The sequence below is a fragment of the Carettochelys insculpta genome, chromosome 6 (genome assembly GCF_033958435.1).
Source record: "Carettochelys insculpta isolate YL-2023 chromosome 6, ASM3395843v1, whole genome shotgun sequence".
NCBI lineage: Eukaryota > Metazoa > Chordata > Testudines > Carettochelyidae > Carettochelys > Carettochelys insculpta.
The window spans coordinates 126,280,596-126,298,235 of NC_134142.1; the positions used below are offsets into that span (position 1 = coordinate 126,280,596).

The 17,640-nt window shown below is 53.4% G+C and overlaps 1 protein-coding gene across 1 annotated transcript in view; it reads left to right on the forward strand.

Annotated features, from left to right (window-relative positions):
* TMEM219 (transmembrane protein 219) overlaps positions 1-17,640 on the forward strand; it is a 30,749-nt gene that overhangs the window by 12,298 nt on the left and 811 nt on the right. The window contains exons 3-4 of the mRNA XM_074998446.1: positions 17,074-17,191; positions 17,266-17,380. Of these exons, the coding sequence (XP_074854547.1) occupies positions 17,074-17,191; positions 17,266-17,380 (233 nt within the window). The remainder of the gene's footprint in view (positions 1-17,073; positions 17,192-17,265; positions 17,381-17,640) is intronic.

Sequence of the window (17,640 nt, forward strand, 5' to 3'; positions counted from 1 at the left end):
TTTCTTTTACTTGGCTGTTAAGACACAGCAGTGTTTTTTTGGTTCTCTTATTGTGTGTTTTGATTTGGGATATGCCTATCTGTGAAGACAAAACTGCGGCTGTTCAACACAAATGGGAAGTGTGCGCTCTCAGACAGATGCGAGACCTGGTGCACTAAAAACTCTTCCACTCACAAGCTGCAGATATTCATACACAGATGCCTGAGGTACATCTGTCATGTCAAATGGCAAGGCTTGGTCACAAATGAGGAGCTTTGGAACAGAGCCGAACAAGAACCAATTGACATTGAAATCAAGAGAAGAAAGTGGGGATGTCTAGGCCACACTCTCAGAAAACCATCGCCCAGCATCATCCCTCCAGCTCCACGTGGAACACGCAAGGAAAGCCCTCATGGAACCTCGGCCAACGTGAAGATTAAATTTCAGAGATTAAATTTCTTGATGCCTTAAATGACTGCTTCTTGGAGCAGCTAGTACAGGAACCCACAAGGGGAGAGTCAATTCTCGATCTAGTCTTGACTGCAACGTAGGATCTGGTCCAAGAGGTAACTGTTACTGGACCGCTTGGAAATAGTGACCACAATATAATAACTTTTAATATTCCTGTGTTGGGAAGAACACCGCAGCGGTCAAACACTCTGGCATTTAATTTCAAAAAGGGGAATTACACTAAAATGAGGAAGCTAGTTAAACAGAAACTAAAAGGTAGAGTAATTAAACTAAAATCCCTGGAAGCTGCATGGAAACTGTTTAAAGACACCATATTAGAGGCCCAACTTAAATGTATACCCCAAATAAAAAAACACAGTAAGAGACCTAACAAAGAACCACCATGGCTAAACAGCCATGTTAAAAAGGCAGTGAGAGAGAAAAGGGCAGCTTTTAAAAAGTGGAAGTCAAATCCTAGTGAGGAAAATAGAAAGGAACATAAACACTCCCAAATTAAGTGTCATAATGTAGTAAGAAAAGCCAAAAAAGATTTTGAGGAACAGCTAGCCAAAAATTCAAAAAACAATAGTAAAATGTTTTTTAAATACATTAGAAGCAGGAAGCCCGCTAAAAAAGCAGTGGGGCCCTTGGACGATAAAGATATAAAAGGAGCGATCAAGGAAGACAGTGCCATTGCGGAGCGATTAAATGATTTCTTTGCTTCGGTCTTCACGGCTGAGGATGTTACAGAGGTTCCTAAGTCTGAGACAGCCTTTTTAGGTGACAAATCTGAGGAACTCTCCCAGATTGAAGTGACATTAGAGGAGGTTTTGGAGTTAATTGATAAGCTGAATAGTAACAAGTCTCCAGGACCAGACGGCATTCACCCAAGGGTTCTGAAAGAACTCAAATGTGAAATTGCGGAGTTATTAACAGTGGTTTGTAACCTATCCTTTAAATCCGCTTCGGTACCAAATGACTGGAAGACGGCCAATATAACGCCAATATTTAAAAAAGGCTCTGGAGGAGACCCTGGCAATTATAGAACAATAAGTCTAACATCAGTACCAGGCAAATTAGTAGAAACAATAGTAAAGAATAAAATTGCAAAGCATGTCGAAGAGCACGAATTGTTGGGCAAAAGTCAGCCTGGTTTCTGCAGAGGGAAGTCGTGTCTAACTAATCTATTGGAATTCTTTGAAGGGGTTAATAAACATGCGGACAAGGGGCACCCAGTAGACCTAGATTTCCAGAAAGCCTTTGACACGGTCCCACACCAAAGGCTTTTATGTAAATTAGGCGGTCATGGGATAGGAGGAAAGATCCTTTCATGGATCGGGAATTGGTTAAAAGACAGAAAACAAAGGGTGGGAATAAATGGTAAATTTTCACAATGGAGGAGGGTAACTAGTGGTGTTCCCCAGGGGTCAGTCCTGGGACCGATCCTGTTCAACTTGTTCATCAATGATCTAGAAAATGAGGTAAGCAGTGAGGTGGCAAAGTTTGCAGATGACACCAAGTTGTTCAGGACAGTCAAAACCAAAACAGATTGTGAGGAACTACAAAAAGATCTCAGCAAACTGAGTGATTGGGCAGCAGAATGGCAAATGAAATTTAATGTGGGTAAGTGTAAGGTAATGCATGTTGGAAAAAATAACCCAAATTACACGTACTACATGATGGGGTCAAAGTTAGCTACGACAGATCAGGAAAGGGATCTTGGAGTTATAGTGGATAGTTCTCTGAAGACATCCATGCAGTGTGCAGCGGCAGTTAGTAAGGCAAATAGGATGTTAGGAATTATTAAAAAAGGGATCGATAATAAGACAAAAGATATCATACTTCCCCTATATAAAACTATGGTACGCCCACATCTTGAGTACTGCGTGCAGATGTGGTCTCCTCACCTCAAAAAAGATATATTGGCATTAGAAAAGGTTCAGAAAAGGGCGACTAAGATGATTAGGGGCTTGGAACGGGTCCCATATGGGGAGAGGCTAGAGAGACTGGGACTTTTCAGTCTGGAAAAGAGGCGATTGAGGGGCGATATGATAGAGGTATATAAAATCATGAATGGTGTGGAGAAAGTGAATATAGAAAAATTATTTACCTTTTCCCATAATACAAGAACTAGGGGACACCAAGTGAAATTGATGGGTAGTAGGTTCAAAACTAATAAAAGGAAATTTTTCTTCACACAGCGCACAGTCAACCTGTGGAACTCCTTGCCCGAGGAGGCTGTGAAGGCCAGGACTCTATTAGGGTTTAAAAAAGAGCTTGATAAATTTTTGCAGGTTAGGTCCATAAATGGCTATTAGCCAGGGATGAAGTATGGTGCCCCTAGCCTTCAGAACAAGGGCAGGAGATGGATGGCAGGAGATAAATCACTTGATCATTGTCTTCTGTTCTCCTTCTGTGGGGCACCTGGCATTGGCCACCGTCGGCAGATGGGATGCTGGGCTGGATGGACCTTTGGTCTGACCCAGTATGGCCATTCTTATGTTCTTAAGATGATCTCATAAAACTGAAGGACAACAACTGGGGCAGTCCGGGAGCCAGCTAGAAGTTTTGTCCTGAGACAGAGTGACGTGGAGGAGCTGTGTAGATGATCCATGCCTCATGTGGAGTATCAGGGTTTAATCAGGTTGAGCAAGTTCCCATGCTTCTGGCCAGGATTTTGCTTGTGGCACTGCACCTTGTAATTTCGCAGAACAAACCAGCAGTCCTGCAGCACTTGAAAGACTAACAAAGTAACTTTTAGGTGATGAGCATCCATGTGACAGACCCACTTCTTCAGCTCTGGGACTTCAGTTTAACTAACCTCCTTCGTTTTTGTGTCATTCCCCTTTCTGAAATTAAATGCCCCAGGGTTGGACTGCTGGGGTGTCCCCCACCCCGGGGGTGTGAAATTTTCTTACATTGTTGTCACTGTTTCCCAGTGGTCCACTTCTATTTGCCTCTTGGACCAGGTCCTGCATTCCCCTTAGGACTAAACCAAGAATTGCCTCTCCCCTTATGGGCTCCAGGAAGTGGTCGTTTGTGTCCAGCAATTTCATCGCTGCCTCCTGTCCTGAGGAGACGTGCAGCCACTCAGTGGGGGTAGTTGAAATTCTCCCCTCCCATCGCCCCATTACTGAGTTTTCTGCCTTCCCAGTCGCTCTTCCCCCGGCCAGTCTCCTGACTAGAGCGCACAGGTGCTCTCCCGAGGCTCTGCAGAACCGTGGCCTTTGGTTAAGACTTTTATTTCATTTGAGTCAGTGGTGCCACTCGCCCTGGTCTGTCCCTCCAGTTTACGGTGCACCCTGGTAGGACTGTGTCCCAGTGAGGGAGGGGCACCTGGTAGAGCCGTATCCTCCTCAGTTTGAGGCCTTTGGTTCACCCCTCTGATTGCTTAGGCTTGTAGCAGGGTAACGTGTCACTTCCTGGGGCACGTTACCCCAGGGACTGACTGGGACGCTGCCTCGTGCATGTCTCAGCAGCACGCCCGTTTGATTTGTCTGCCACCCTCCCCACCAGACCTAGAGAACCTTAGCAGTGGCCCCTCAAGGGATGTCTTGGTCTGAGCCACGTGCGCCTCGACGCCGGCTGGCGTCCCCTGCCCTTCCTTTCAGCCTGCTCTGCGCCCTTTGCAATGGAACGTGCCAGCAGGCTTAGGTGGCACCCACCTTCCTTAAGGGCTCCCTGTGGAAGGGCCCATCTTACCCAGGCCACGGCTGGGCCCAGTCCCTCACCTCCTCCCCCGGGGCTGGGGCTTGTGCTGGGTCTCCGGGAGGGGAGCCCAGCCACACCTCCTGGGACTCCCTCCTCTGCTGTTCCTGGCCCGCCTGGCTCACCTCTGCTCCTGGGCGCTGCCTCTCCTCCTGCTCTGCCCCCCTCCAAGGGCCCCAGCGAGCCAGCTGCTGGTAACGGCCCTGCTGGTGTGCGCGCGTGTATTGAGTAGGTCTTTCCTCCTCCATGCGCTGCCAGTCTCCCCTGGCCCGGCCCTGCCACACTTCCCTTTCCCTGAAAGCTTCCCCAGTGCTGAAGAAATCTAAGCCCCTGTCCCTGCACCAGCCATCCACGGACACCCAGTGGGATGGAGTGGGAGTGGGGGTGAGCGAGGGGCCGAGCAGCTCCCCCCGGCTGGGTGCCCCCTGGGGCTGGAACCGCAGCTGGCAGGTGACACCTCTGTCCGGGCACAGGGTGGGGAGGAGCCCGGCTGGGCTGAATCAGAGGCGGCAGTTGGAAGGTCGGGGGGAAAGCAGCCAGCCTGTGCCGGGGGGAAGCTACACCCAGATGGGCTCCGCTCCCTTGGACGGATGGACGGACTCTGCTGGCTGTGCTGACCCTTCTGCACTGCGCTGTGTCTGTTGCCTCAGAAACCCCCTGCTCTCCGGCTGAGACTCACTCCTGCCTGCGGACGGGGCGCAGAGCTCGCAGACCCTGAACCCTGTCCCACCCTGCAGCTCGGCACTTGAGAGTGCGTCCATGGAGAGCCCGGACTTCAGTCTCATAACTAGTAGAGTACATTTGGCTTCTAGGTCCGTGGCCCTGTGCTTCCGTGTGCCACTGGTGCCTACAATACCACATCCACCAGCTCCTCCCCAGGCCACACACACATCTAGGTGGGTGTCTCCAGAAAGCTGCAACCTACACCCCAGGCGGGAAGGCAGCGTAGGTTCTCCAGGGCCCCCCAACCCAGCTGGCTGTTTGTGACAACTAGCACCTACCTTCCCCCCACGGCGCACTGAGGGACCACACCCTGGCGGCTGGAAGGAGATTCCCAATGTAGGATCACTTCCCTCTGCTCCAGGGGGATCTTCCCCCGAGTCTTGCACCCTCCTTAGCAGCACAGGGGCTGTCTGACCTGAGAGTGCCTCTCGGCCTCCTCAGCGGAGCAGATGAGCCACTGAGCAGGCTTGCGGACCAGACTGTGCAGTTCCTAACCCTGCTGCTGGCCTTCTGCCCTGTTCTCTGGGCACTCCTGGACTTGGTCCTCTCTGGCAGGTGCAGCAGGGTCAGTCTCATTCCTGGGCCCCAGGTCCTCTGTTCAGTCCACTGGCCTCACCATATGAACCCATTACCCTTGCTGGGGCAGGGGAACCCGGTCCCCACCCACTCGTTTCGGGTTCCGGCTCAGGGACCCTGGATGGCTGCTACCCATGAGGGCTGACTCCCTTTGCCCTGGCCCCTGCAGCTCCTCCCCTGGGCCACTTCCCCAGCCGATTCCCCTGGTACCTGCTTCCACTAGTGGTAGCCGTGGCAGCAAGTCCCCTCCTTGGCTTGGCTCCTCCGGCTGAGCAGTTCCTCACAGTCTCTGGTTGGGGCAGCCCAGCCCCTGGGTCGCTGAGGCTCCTCTGCTCTTTTGTGGTCTCTGGCGTTCCTCTGAGTCTCCTTCCCTCTCCTTATGCGCCTCCCAAACTCTCCTTCCCCCCCTTGCCCTGGGTGGAGAAGGGCTTGTGAAGGGAGCCCAGCGTAGGATCAGCTGGCCCCGAGCGACTTGGGGCAGCCCACTGCTCAGCTGCTGCCACCGGGATTGTCCGCTCCGGCTCCGCTGGGTTTTCACTCCTGTGTGTCCCTCTCCTGGCCCCACCCTGCCACATATCCCCCCGCCCCCAGCTCAACAGCCTAGGGTTGGGCTACGTGGGGTGGTATGCAGCGTACCCGAGATAAGCCATCAGCATTCCCATGCTGGGCCCTGGCCCTATGTTGTATTCAGACGTTGAACGGCTGGAGGGACAGGAACCACCGGGTTATTCTTACGTTCCTCTCCTTGTTATGGTGCACCCATTGCAGGGGTGCGTGGTCTGTAACCAAGGGGAACTTCTGTCCCAGGAGTAGGACCTCAGCCTCTCCATGGCCCACTTTACAGCAAGACACTCGTTTTCGATGATCACAGAATTTTGCTCTCTGGGGAGGGGCTTGTGGCTCAGGTATAGGACACAATGTTCTTCATCTCCAACCGTTTGGGACTGTACTGCCCACAAGCTGACTTCAGAGGCGTCTGTTTGCAGCAAGAATTCCTCCCCAAAGACTGGGGCTTTGAGGACCGGATCACTGCATAGGGCTGCCTTCGGGTGAACGAATGCCTCCTCCGCTGCAGCGGTCCAATTCACCAGTTCCGGGCTGTGGGACCTTGTGAGGTCTGTCAGTCGGAAGCCCTGGAAGCAAAATGGGGAATAAACCTCCAGTAACACCCCACTAGACCTAGGACTGCCCAGACCTGCTTTCTCCAGAATGGCCACGGCTGGTTCTGTACGGCTGCCACCTTATTCCGTTGGGGCTTCACCACACCCCTTCCCACGATGTACCCCAGATTTCTTGCTTCCGCCACTCCTATTGCACATTTTGCTGGGATTGCTGTGAGGCTGGCCCCCCTCAGGGTACCTAACACCACCTCCACCTTCTCCAGGAGCGTGTCCCAGTGCGGGCTATGGCTGATGACGTCATTGAGGTACGCTGCGGCATACGTGCGGTGCGGCTGGAGCAATTTATCCATTAGCCTTTGGAACGTGGCTGGGGCTCCATGTAACCCAAACAGGAGGACGGTGTATTGATATAGGCTATCCAGGGTGGCAAAGGCCGTTTTCTCCCAGGCCTCCTTGGCCAAGGGAATCTGCCAATAGCCCTTGGTTAGCTCCGGAGCGGACAAGAAGCGAGCCTTCCCCCACTGATCAATGACTCATCTGTATGAGGCATGGGGTACACGTCAAACTTGGACACTTCATTTAGTCTTCAGAAATCGTTGTGGAACTGGAGGGTGCCATCAGGCTTAAGCACTAAGACAATGGGGCTGGACCACTGACAATGGGATTCTTCCATTACCCCCAGCTCCAGCATCTTCCTCACTTCTTGCACCTCCTGGTGCTTTGCCTCTGGGAGTCGGTAAGGCCTGAGCTGTACCCTCACTCCAGGCTCCGGGACAATATGGTGTTCTACCTCAGTGGTCCGGCTGGGGTTTGTGGAGAACACACCTGAACACTGTTTCAGCATGTTGAGGACCTCCCTTGGCTGGTCTGAGGTTAACTCTGGAGATATTCTTACTTGCTGCTCCTGGCCTTCCTCTAACCTCACCATCCCCAGGGTAGCCAGCTGCACGTCCCAGTCCCGCCAGGGTTTCAGCAGGTTAACGTGGTAAACCTGCTCTGTCTTCTGGTGCTCTGGCTGCTGCACCTTAGAGTCCACCTCCCCCAGGACTTCGACTACTTCATAGGGTCCCTGCCACTGGGCGAGGAGCTTGGTCTCTGCTGTCACCTGTCTCCTACCTTGCCTGCTGCTTGTAGTAAGTCTGCAGGGCCTCGGGCCTGCTTCAGGTGTTCGTGGCTGATGGGGGTAACTTTGGTGATCCGGTCCTTCATCTGGAGAACATGCACAGTGATATTGCGCCCTGGGTTTGGCTGCTCCTCCCAGGTCTCCTTAGTGTGTTGCAGGATGCCTCAGGGTCTCCACCCATACAGCAACTCAAATGGGGAAAAGCCAGTGGAGGCCTGAGGAACCTCCCGGCTGGCAAACATCAGATACGGGAGTTAGGGCATTCCAGTCTCTCCCATCCCAGCTCATCACCTTACAGATCATGCTCCTGAGGGTGCGGTTGAACCGCGCCACAAGGCCGTCCGTCTGCCAGTGGTACAGCGACGTTCTCAGGGCCTGTACATGGAGCAGCGCACACAACTCTTTCATCAGTCGGGAGACAAAGGGGTACCTTGGTGAGTCAGTAGCTCCCTGGGTATGCCGACTTTGGCAAAACTCTGTAGCAGCTTTCTTGCGATGGTCTTTGAATGGGTGTTAACCCAGAGGCACCGCCCCTGGGTAATGGGTGGCATAATCCAGGACTACCAAGATGTCCTGGTGTCCTCGAGCACACTTCTCTAATGGGCCGACTAAGTCCATCGCGATCCTCTCAAGGGGATATCAGTATTAGGTAGGAGTATCAATGGGGCCTGCAGCTGTCGCCAGGGCCCAGGCAGCTGGCACTCAGGGCAGGAGGCACAATACTGCCGGACTTCTACAAAGACCCCTGTGATTGTTGGGCGGGGGGTGCATGTGAGACTCGGGCTGGATGTGTGAGACAGGCAGAGCAGCTCCCAGTGGCTAAGGATGACCCCTGGGCTGTACCCTAAGCTGGCAGGTAACACCCCTGACCTGAACACAGAGCAGGGAAGAGACGAGCTGGGTTTGTCGGAGGCGGCCGTTAGAACCTGGGGGGAGAGGGAGCTGGAAGGGAGCCAGCCTAGCGAGGGGGAAAGCTGCACCCCAAAGGGGCACCCCTTGGGCTCCTCTCCCCAGGACGGGTTGGAAGGACTGTCTCTGACTGCTGTACTGACGCTTCTGTGAGGAACTGGGCATCTGTTGCCTAATAAACCTCCTGTTGTACCTGCTGAGTGAGAGTCACTCCTGCCAGCGGACGGGGTGCAGTGCAGGGGGACCCCTGAATACCATCATACTGGTGTGGGAAGTGGGATGCACTGCACCCACGGATGAGCTCCCAGCAGCAACTGACTGAGCGCAAGAGAAGGAAGGAGCCTCACAAGAGCCGGAGGTGGAACAGAGCCATTCCTGCAGCTGCTGCTGGTGAGTGGACACCCCGGGAGACAGCGGGGAGATGGATTATACCCGACTCCTGAAGGCAGAGCTAGCGGGGCTGTGCAGAGAGAGGGGCCTGACCACGGGAAAGGCGACCAAGGCCCAGCTGATTGCCCAGCTGGAAAAGAATGACTGATCCAGGGGGGCGGAGCCTGTCCCAGCAGGAAGTGGCCAGTTACCCCCTGGGAGCATTTCAAAGTCTCAGAGAGGAGCGGGGGCTCCTCGTCGTCAGACACACGCGGTGCCCACCAGGTCGCGCTCAGCTAGCGGTGGTCCATCGCAGGCGGAGTCCCCTGCCGTAGAGCTGCGACGGCTGGAGCTCGAGGTGCGATTAAAGGAACTGGAAGCCTAGGAACAGGCGAGAGAACGTGAGCGCCAGGAGTGAGCGAGAGCGGGAGGAGAGAGAGCGAGAGCGGGAGCACGAGCGGGCCATGGTGGAGGTGAGATGCCAAAAGGCCCCAGCTGCGGAGAGCGGGGAGAGGGCCAGGCAGCTCGGGGTGGCCAGTCACTTGGAGACACGCGTGCTGGCCCAGTGTCAGGACCCAGGAGACATGGACGAGTTCCTTACCGCCTTTGAATGAGCCTGTGAGTTGAATGAGGTTCCCCCAGCCGAATGGCTCCGACACCTCATCCCCTTGCTGGGCCAGAAGGCCGCAGAGGTGCTCAGCCAGCTGGAGGGGCTGCAGCCTGGGGACTATGAATGGGTCAAACAGGCCCTGCTGCATAAGTTTGGGCTGACTCCGGAGATGTACAAGAGGTTCCAGGAGGCGCAGAAGAGACCAGAGGGAAACCTATGTAGATGCAGCCTCCCACCTGAGGCAATACTACCAAAAGTGGGTGTTCGGGGTGGGAGCCCAGTCCTTGACCAGGTCCTTTATGCTGACGTGAGCAGCGAACAGGAGCAGCTAACAGGGAGTTTGTCTTTGGGAGGAGCCCCATACCTGTTTTCACCTTTCTTATACAGTGTTTCTCTTGTGTCCTTCAAGGCAGCACAAGAAACAAATAAGGGATCTCTGAAAAAGCTAAAAATGGAGAGTGACGTGGCTGGGGAGAGCTCTGTTGTTGTGACCTGCGTGTCATGTGCCATGTTTGCCTTTCTCCTGAACAATAGAAAGGATTTTCTCTGTACCAAGTGTAAGCTGGTCACCATTTTAGAAGAGAAGGTTAAAGGACTTGAGGTGCAAATATCAACTCTCAGGTCTATCAGAGAGGGTGAAGACTTTCTGGATAGAAGGCAACAGGTGATACTGCAGGACCAGCAGGCCACCCAAAATGAGGAGGAGAACTGGAAGCATGTTACCTCCAGGAGGTGAAAACCAGTTCCAGTCTCTCCAACTCCAGTGGAGTTAAGTAACCGCTTTCAGCCTCTCTCCACAGGTGATACAGCAGAGATAATTGGGGCTGATACCTCCCAGGGATTGTATCTGAAAGAGTCCCCACAGTTTAGAAGGCAGGGGATGCGCAGTCCTAGGGATGGGAGTTCTATGGCCACCACCCCCAAGAGAAAAAGATGAGTGGTGGTGGTCGGGGACTCCCTCCTAAGAGGGACGGAGGCATCCGTCTGCTGCCCGGACCTAGAATCCTGGCAAGTTTGCTGCTTGCCTGGAGCTAGAATTCGGGATATTACAGAGTCACTGCCAAAAATTCTTCAACCGGTAGATTATTACCCCTTCCTCCTACTTCATGTAGGAACCAATGATACAGCCAAGAACAACTTTGATGAGATCACGGCAGACTACGTAACCCTCGGGAGAAAGATCAAGGAATACGGAGCACAGGTGGTCTTCTCGTCTATCCTCCCTGTGGAAGGAAGGGGTCCACAGAGGGATCGTCGAATCACAGAGGTAAATGCGTGGCTGCGTAGGTGGTGTAGCAGGGAAGGATTTGGTTTCTTTGACCATGGGATTCTGTTTCGTGAACAAGGATTGCTGCTGAGAAGAGACGGAATCCACCTCACTAAAAGAGGGAAGAGCATCTTTGCGGGCAGGCTTGCAAACCTAGTGAGGAGGCTTTAAACTAGGTTTGTTGGGGGAAGGTGACACAAGCCCTGAGGTAAGTGGGGAAGGAGGAGGGAACAGTCAAGTCGGTTTCCTGGGTGAAGAGGAGAAAGTGGGGCAATCGGCCCCTTCTCTAAGATGCTTGTGCACTAACGCCAGAAGCCTGGGGAACAAACAGGAAGAATTGGAGGCCCTGGCACAGTCACACAAGTATGAGGTGGTTGGAATAACGGAGACTTGGTGGGACAATTCGCATAACTGGAGCACGGTCGTGGAAGGTTATAAACTGTTCAGGAAGGACAGACGGGAGAAGAGGAGGAGGAGTTGAGCTCTGTGTGAGAGAGCCGTGTGATTGCTCAGAGCTCCAGTATGAGGAGGGAGAAAAGCCAGTTGAGTGTCTTTGGGTTAAGCTTAGAGGCGGAAGTAACAGAGGTGATGTTGTAGTTGGTGTCTGCTATAGGCCGCCAGATCAGGGAGAGGAGATAGATGAGGCTTTCTTCAGGCAGCTTAGCAAAGCTTCCAAATCACAGGCCCTGGTTCTCATGGGAGACTTTAATCATCCGGACATTTGTTGGGAGACCAATACAGCAGCACACAGACAATCCAGGAAGTTTTTGGAGAATGTTGGGGATAACTTCTTGGTACAAGTGCTGAAGGAACTGGCCAGGGTTCGTGCGCAACTTGACCTGCTGCTCACAAACAGAGAAGAACTAGTAGAAGAAATAGAAGTGGGAGGGAGCCTGGGCTGCAGCGACCATGAGATTGTAGATTTCAGGATCCGGACGAAAAGAAGAAGAGTGAGCAATAACATACAGACCCTTGATTTCAGAAGAGCAGACTTTGACTCCCTGAGAGACCGGATGAGCAGGATCCCTTGGGAAAGGAAGATGAAGGGGAAAAGAGTTGAAGAGAATTGGAAGTATCTTAAAGAAGTTTTACTGAAGGCACAGGAACAAACAATCCCGCTGCGTAGTAAGAAATGCAAACATGGTAGGCAACCAGCTTGGCTTAACAGGGAAATCCTTAGTCAGCTTAAATTCAAAAAGGATGCATACAAGAAATGGAAACGTGGACAGTTGACTAAGGAGGAGTATAAACACACGGCTGGAGAATGCCGGGCAGTAATCAGGAAAGCAAAAGCACAATTGGAACTGCAGCTGGCAAGGAATGTGAAGAGTAACAAAGGGTTTCTACAGGCATGTGAACAATAAACGGGTTATCAGAGAAGGTGTGGGGCCATTATTGGATGAGGGAGGTAACCTAGTGATAGATGATGCAGGAAAAGCTGAAGTACTCAATGCTTTTTTTTGCCTCAGTCTTCACGGACAAATTCAGCTTCCCCAGGACGGTCCTAGATGATGCAGTATGGGAAGGTGGAGGGCAGCCATCAGTGGGGAAGGAACAAGTTCTGAGCTATCTAGAAAAATTAGATGTGCACAAGTCCATGGGTCTGGATTTAATGCACCCCAGGGTACTGAGGGAATTGGCAGAGGTCATTGCCGAACCTTTGGCCATTATCTTCGAAGACTCTTGGAGATCAGGGGAGATACCGGATGACTGGAAGAAGGCAAACATAGTGCTTGTCTTTAAAAAAGGAAAGAAGGACAATCCAGGGAACTATAGACCCGTCAGCCTTACCTCAATCCCTGGGAAAATAATGGAGGGAATCCTCAAGGAATCCATTTTGAAGCACTTGGAAGAAGGGAAAGTGATCAAAAGTAGCCAATATGGATTCACCAGGGGCAAGTCCTGCCTGACCAATCTGATTAGCTTCTATGACGAGGTAACAGGCTCTGTGGACATGGGGAAGTCAGTGGATGTGATATACCTTGACTTCAGCAAAGCTTTTGATACGGTCTCCCACAACATTCTTCTCCATAAGTTAAGGAAATATGGATTGGATCCTAGGACTATAAGGTGGATAGAAAGCTGGCTTGATGGTCGGGCCCAACGGGTAGTGGTCAATGGCTCAATATCTGGATGGTGGTCTGTTTGTCCACCACCTGGTCCTAGACATTCCACCCTGTACAGTAGGTCCCCCTTGATTATGTAGCATGGCCCAGGACCCTTTGCTCTCCCACTTTACCTCCACTACTTTACGTATAGTAACAGAGAGGAAGCCGTGCTAGTCTATACACTATCAAAACAAAAAGCAGTCAAGTAGCACTTTAAAGACTAGCAAAATAGTTTATTAGGTGAGCTTTCGTGGGACAGACCCACTTCTTCAGACCATAGCCAGACCAGACCAGACTCAATATTTAAGGCACAGAGAACCAAAAACAGTAAGCAAGGAGGACAAATCAGAAAAAGATAATCAAGGTGAACAAATGAGAGAGTGGAGGGGTGGGGGGCGGGGGAAGATCAAGAATTAGATTGAGTGAAGTATGCAGACGAGCCCCTATAGTGACTCAGAAAGTTCACATCCTGATTTAAACCATGTGTTAATGTTCCGAATTTGAATATAAATGTCAATTCGTCCGCTTCCCTTTCTACAAAAGAGCGATAATTCCTCTTCAGTAACACACATAGCTTTAGGTCATTGACAGAATGCCCCATTCCATTAAAATGTTGACTAACTGGTTTGTGGATCTGGAGTGTTTTAATGTCTGTTTTGTGCCCGTTGACCCTTTGTCTAAGGGAGTTAGACGTCTGTCCAATATACAAATCATCTGGGCATTGTTGACACATGATGGCATATATGATGGTAGTAGGGGAGCATGAGAAAGTGCCTGTGATTCTGTGAGTAACCTGGTTAGGTCCAGTGATGGTATTTCCAGAGAAGGTATGTGGACAAAGCTGGCAGTGGGCTTTGTTGCAGGGAAAGTTTCCAGGACTGGTGTTCCCGGGGTATAGACTGTGGCTGTTAGTGAGGATCCTCATGAGGTTGGGAGGTGTCTGTAGGAGAGAACAGATCTGTCACCCAGGGTCTTCTGGAGTGTGGCATCCTGATTAAGGATAGGTTGTAGGTCTTTAATAATACTGCAACGAATTATTAAAGACCTACAACCTATTCTTAATCAGGATGCCACACTCCAGAAGACCCTGGGTGACATGCCTGTTCTCTCCTACAGACAACCTCCCAACCTCATGAGGATCCTCACTAACAGCCACAGTCTATACCCCGGGAACACCAGTCCTGGAAACTTTCCCTGCAACAAAGCCCGCTGCCAGCTTTGTCCACATACCTTCTCTGGAAATACCATCACTGGACCTAAGCAGCTTACTCACAGAATCACAGGCACTTTCTCATGCTCCTCTACTACCATCATATATGCCATCATGTGTCAACAATGCCCAGATGCTTTGTATATTGGACAGACTTCTAACTCCCTTAGACAAAGGGTCAACGGGCACAAAACAGACATTAAAACACTCCAGATCCACAAACCAGTTAGTCAACATTTTAATGGAATGGGCCATTCTGTAAATGACCTCAAGGTACGTGTGTTACTGAAGAGAAATTATCGCTCTTTTGTAGAAAGGGAAGCGGACGAATTGACATTTATATTCAAATTCGGAACATTAACACATGGTTTGAACCGGGATGTGAACTTTCTGAGTCACTATAGGGGCTCGTCTGCATACTTCACTCAATCTAATTCTTGATCTTCCCCCGCCCCCCACCCCTCCACTCTCTCATTTGCTCACCTTGATTATCTTTTTCTGATTTGTCCTCCTTGCTTACTGTTTTTGGTTCTCTGTGCCTTAAATATTGAGTCTGTTCTGGTCTGGCTATGGTCTGAAGAAGTGGGTCTGTCCCACGAAAGCTCACCTAATAAACTATTTTGCTAGTCTTTAAAGTGCTACTTGACTGCGTTTTGTTTTGATACTTTACGTATGTTTTGATTCACTGGGTCATCAGTTTGGTCCTTCACAAAACTCTTGGAGGGGGGCTCCCAACTTCTCGAGTTAAAGGGGGTCCTCCTCCTCTTCTGGCCTGGGGGGTTTGGTGGTGCTGGGCCCAGGCTTCGGCCCTCCCACCTCCTGTACTCCCCCCCAGCTTGGGCTTGCCTCAAGTTTCCTGCCCGGATCCGGGTGCCAGGTGCTTGTGGGGCTTCCCGGGTGCAGAGAACAGGTCCTGGGTGAACTCCCGGAAGACGGGGGAAGCTTCCTGTATTCTGCCATTCCTTTTGGGCAGTAAACTACCGAATGCAGGAAAGTCCCGCCCAATCACTACTGGGTAGGGGAGCCTTGGGCCCACCCCCACTGGCACCGTGGCCAAATTCCCCTGGACCTCTATCTGTACAGGGATGACTGCGTAATAGTTCCCGTCCCCATGTACACAGGATACCCTGCGTGCTTTGCCTGGGACAGCTGGTCCTGCCCCACGGGCTGCCCTGAGACTAGGGTGATTGCTCTTCTTGAGTCCCCCAGGGCCATGGTCTCCACCGCATTCACCTTCCCTATCTGAGTATACGGGTGGGGGGGTTTCGCTACACCCACCATGGGTGGGGCCCTGTGGCTTGATACACCATCCCTGAGGCCACACTGCATGGGCTCCTGGACGTGTGGACCCTGGCCTGCTGTGTGTCCTATGTCTCCATATGCATAACACCGATAGCCAGTACGCAGCCACCACCTATTCTTTGGGCTGCCTGGCCTGGCCTCCTGACTCTCCTTTTCAGCAGCCCCCAGTCCCTTCATAGCCTCTGACTGCTCTCCCATCTCCTTCCTCCCACCCCCCGTCCTGTCCTGACCTGCGGTTCGGAGGGGCGGACCTTAGGGGTAAGACTGGCTCCTTTGGCCGGCCCAGCGTCTTCCCTAGGGGAGGGAGGGAGAGGCTCCAGGCAGAGAGCTGTCTCTACAAGCGCCACCATCTCTTCAATCGGCGGGAGGGTCGTTCCGGCTAACCCATCCTTGCGGATCGGGTGGAAGTTCCCACATATATCGGTCCAGTACCACAATCTCCGCAGTCTTCTCTGGTGCATAGGTCTCAGGTCATAGCCACCTTTGTGGGACCTCGGTGTTTTCCCCTCTCGGTACCTCCCCTCGTGAAAGCGCTGGGCTCTGACAGCCGTGGTCACCCCAGATCTGGCCAGGATTTCTGTCTTCAGCGGGGCGTATTGGGCAGCTGCCTCCTCAGGCATGTCAAAGCAGGCCGCCAGGGCCTCCCCACACTGGAATGGTGCCAGCATGCTGGCCCACTAGTCTTGGGGCCAACCTTCCCGTGTGGCCGTGCTCTCGAAAGCCAGAGGTTCGCCTCCACATCATCTCCCGTCATTTTCTGGAGGACGTTATTAGCCCACCAGGGTCAGGTCCCATTAAGCTAGTGGTAGCCGTGGCAGCAAGTCCCCTCCTTGGCTTGGCTCCTCCGGCTGAGCAGTTCCTCACAGCCTCTGGTTGGGGCAGCCCAGCCCCTGGGTCGCTGAGGCTCCTCTGCTCTTTTGTGGTCTCTGGCGTTCCTCTGAGTCTCCTTCCCTCTCCTTATGCGCCTCCCAAACTCTCCTTCCCCCCCTTGCCCTGGGTGGAGAAGGGCTTGTGAAGGGAGCCCAGCGTAGGATCAGCTGGCCCCGAGCGACTTGGGGCAGCCCACTGCTCAGCTGCTGCCACCGGGATTGTCCGCTCCGGCTCCGCTGGGTTTTCACTCCTGTGTGTCCCTCTCCTGGCCCCACCCTGCCACACGGCCTTTCCCCAGGTGGGGTTGGGTTTAGTTCTACAGCCCTTCAACGTGTGCCGCCCCTGCAAGCTCCCCATAGCCGCTCCGCCGCCGGCTTAGCACAGGCACCATCCAGCCCTCAGGGTCAGACCCCGACCCTCACAGCAGCACATGCCGGCACCGGAGCTCCAGCCATGTGGGGCACCGTGAGTGGTGACGGGGGCCTGAGCGTTGTGGGCTCTGCTGGGGCTGTGCGCCTTGCAGGGAAACGCCCCGTGAGCACCATCCCCCTCACGCCCATTGGCTGGAAACTACAGCCCCTGGGTGAAGTGCATGCGGCTCCCTACAGCCCATGCCATGCCCAGAACTGCGCCAGGTATGCACCCCCTGCGCCGCTGGGGGGCTTGCGCTGGAACGATTTGTCTGTGGGTCAGTGGCTCCCCAGGCAGGAGACTCTGCCCCATCACACTGACCCCCTTCGCCCCACAGGTCCAGACGCAAAGCAGCCGATCCATATGGTGGCCATCACCCCCTGGCCCCCCGATCCCACCTCCCAGGGCAGCTGTCTGAGCCTAGCAGGACCCCGCTCCCTGCTGCCACAGACCAGGTGAGGAGCAAGGGCCAGGAGGGAGGGACTCTGGGATTGTTAACCCTTCACTGCCCCATGTGCTCTGGTTGCAGGACACCACCCCACTGCACTGTGGGGGATCTGGCTGGCCCATCCCAGGAGGAGCCGGGGTCCTGCTACCAGCCCCACTACCAGCCCAACCCCAACCTGACCACCATGCTGACACTGGTAAGGGGCAGAGTGCTCGTGGTTCCCCTGCTGGGGCGTTTCACAGCGCATGGCAACAAAGGGGTTCCCCTGCCGGGGAGGAGCCATGCTGGGGGGTGGGGCGGGGACGGAGGGGTTCCCCTGCCGGGGAGGAGCCGTACCAGGGGACGGAGGGGTTCCCCTGCCGGGGAGGAGCTGTGCCGGGGGGCCGGGGGGGTTCCCCTGCCGGGGCAGAGCTGGGGCGGGGGCAGGGCGAGGTGGAGATGGGTCGCGTGGCAGGG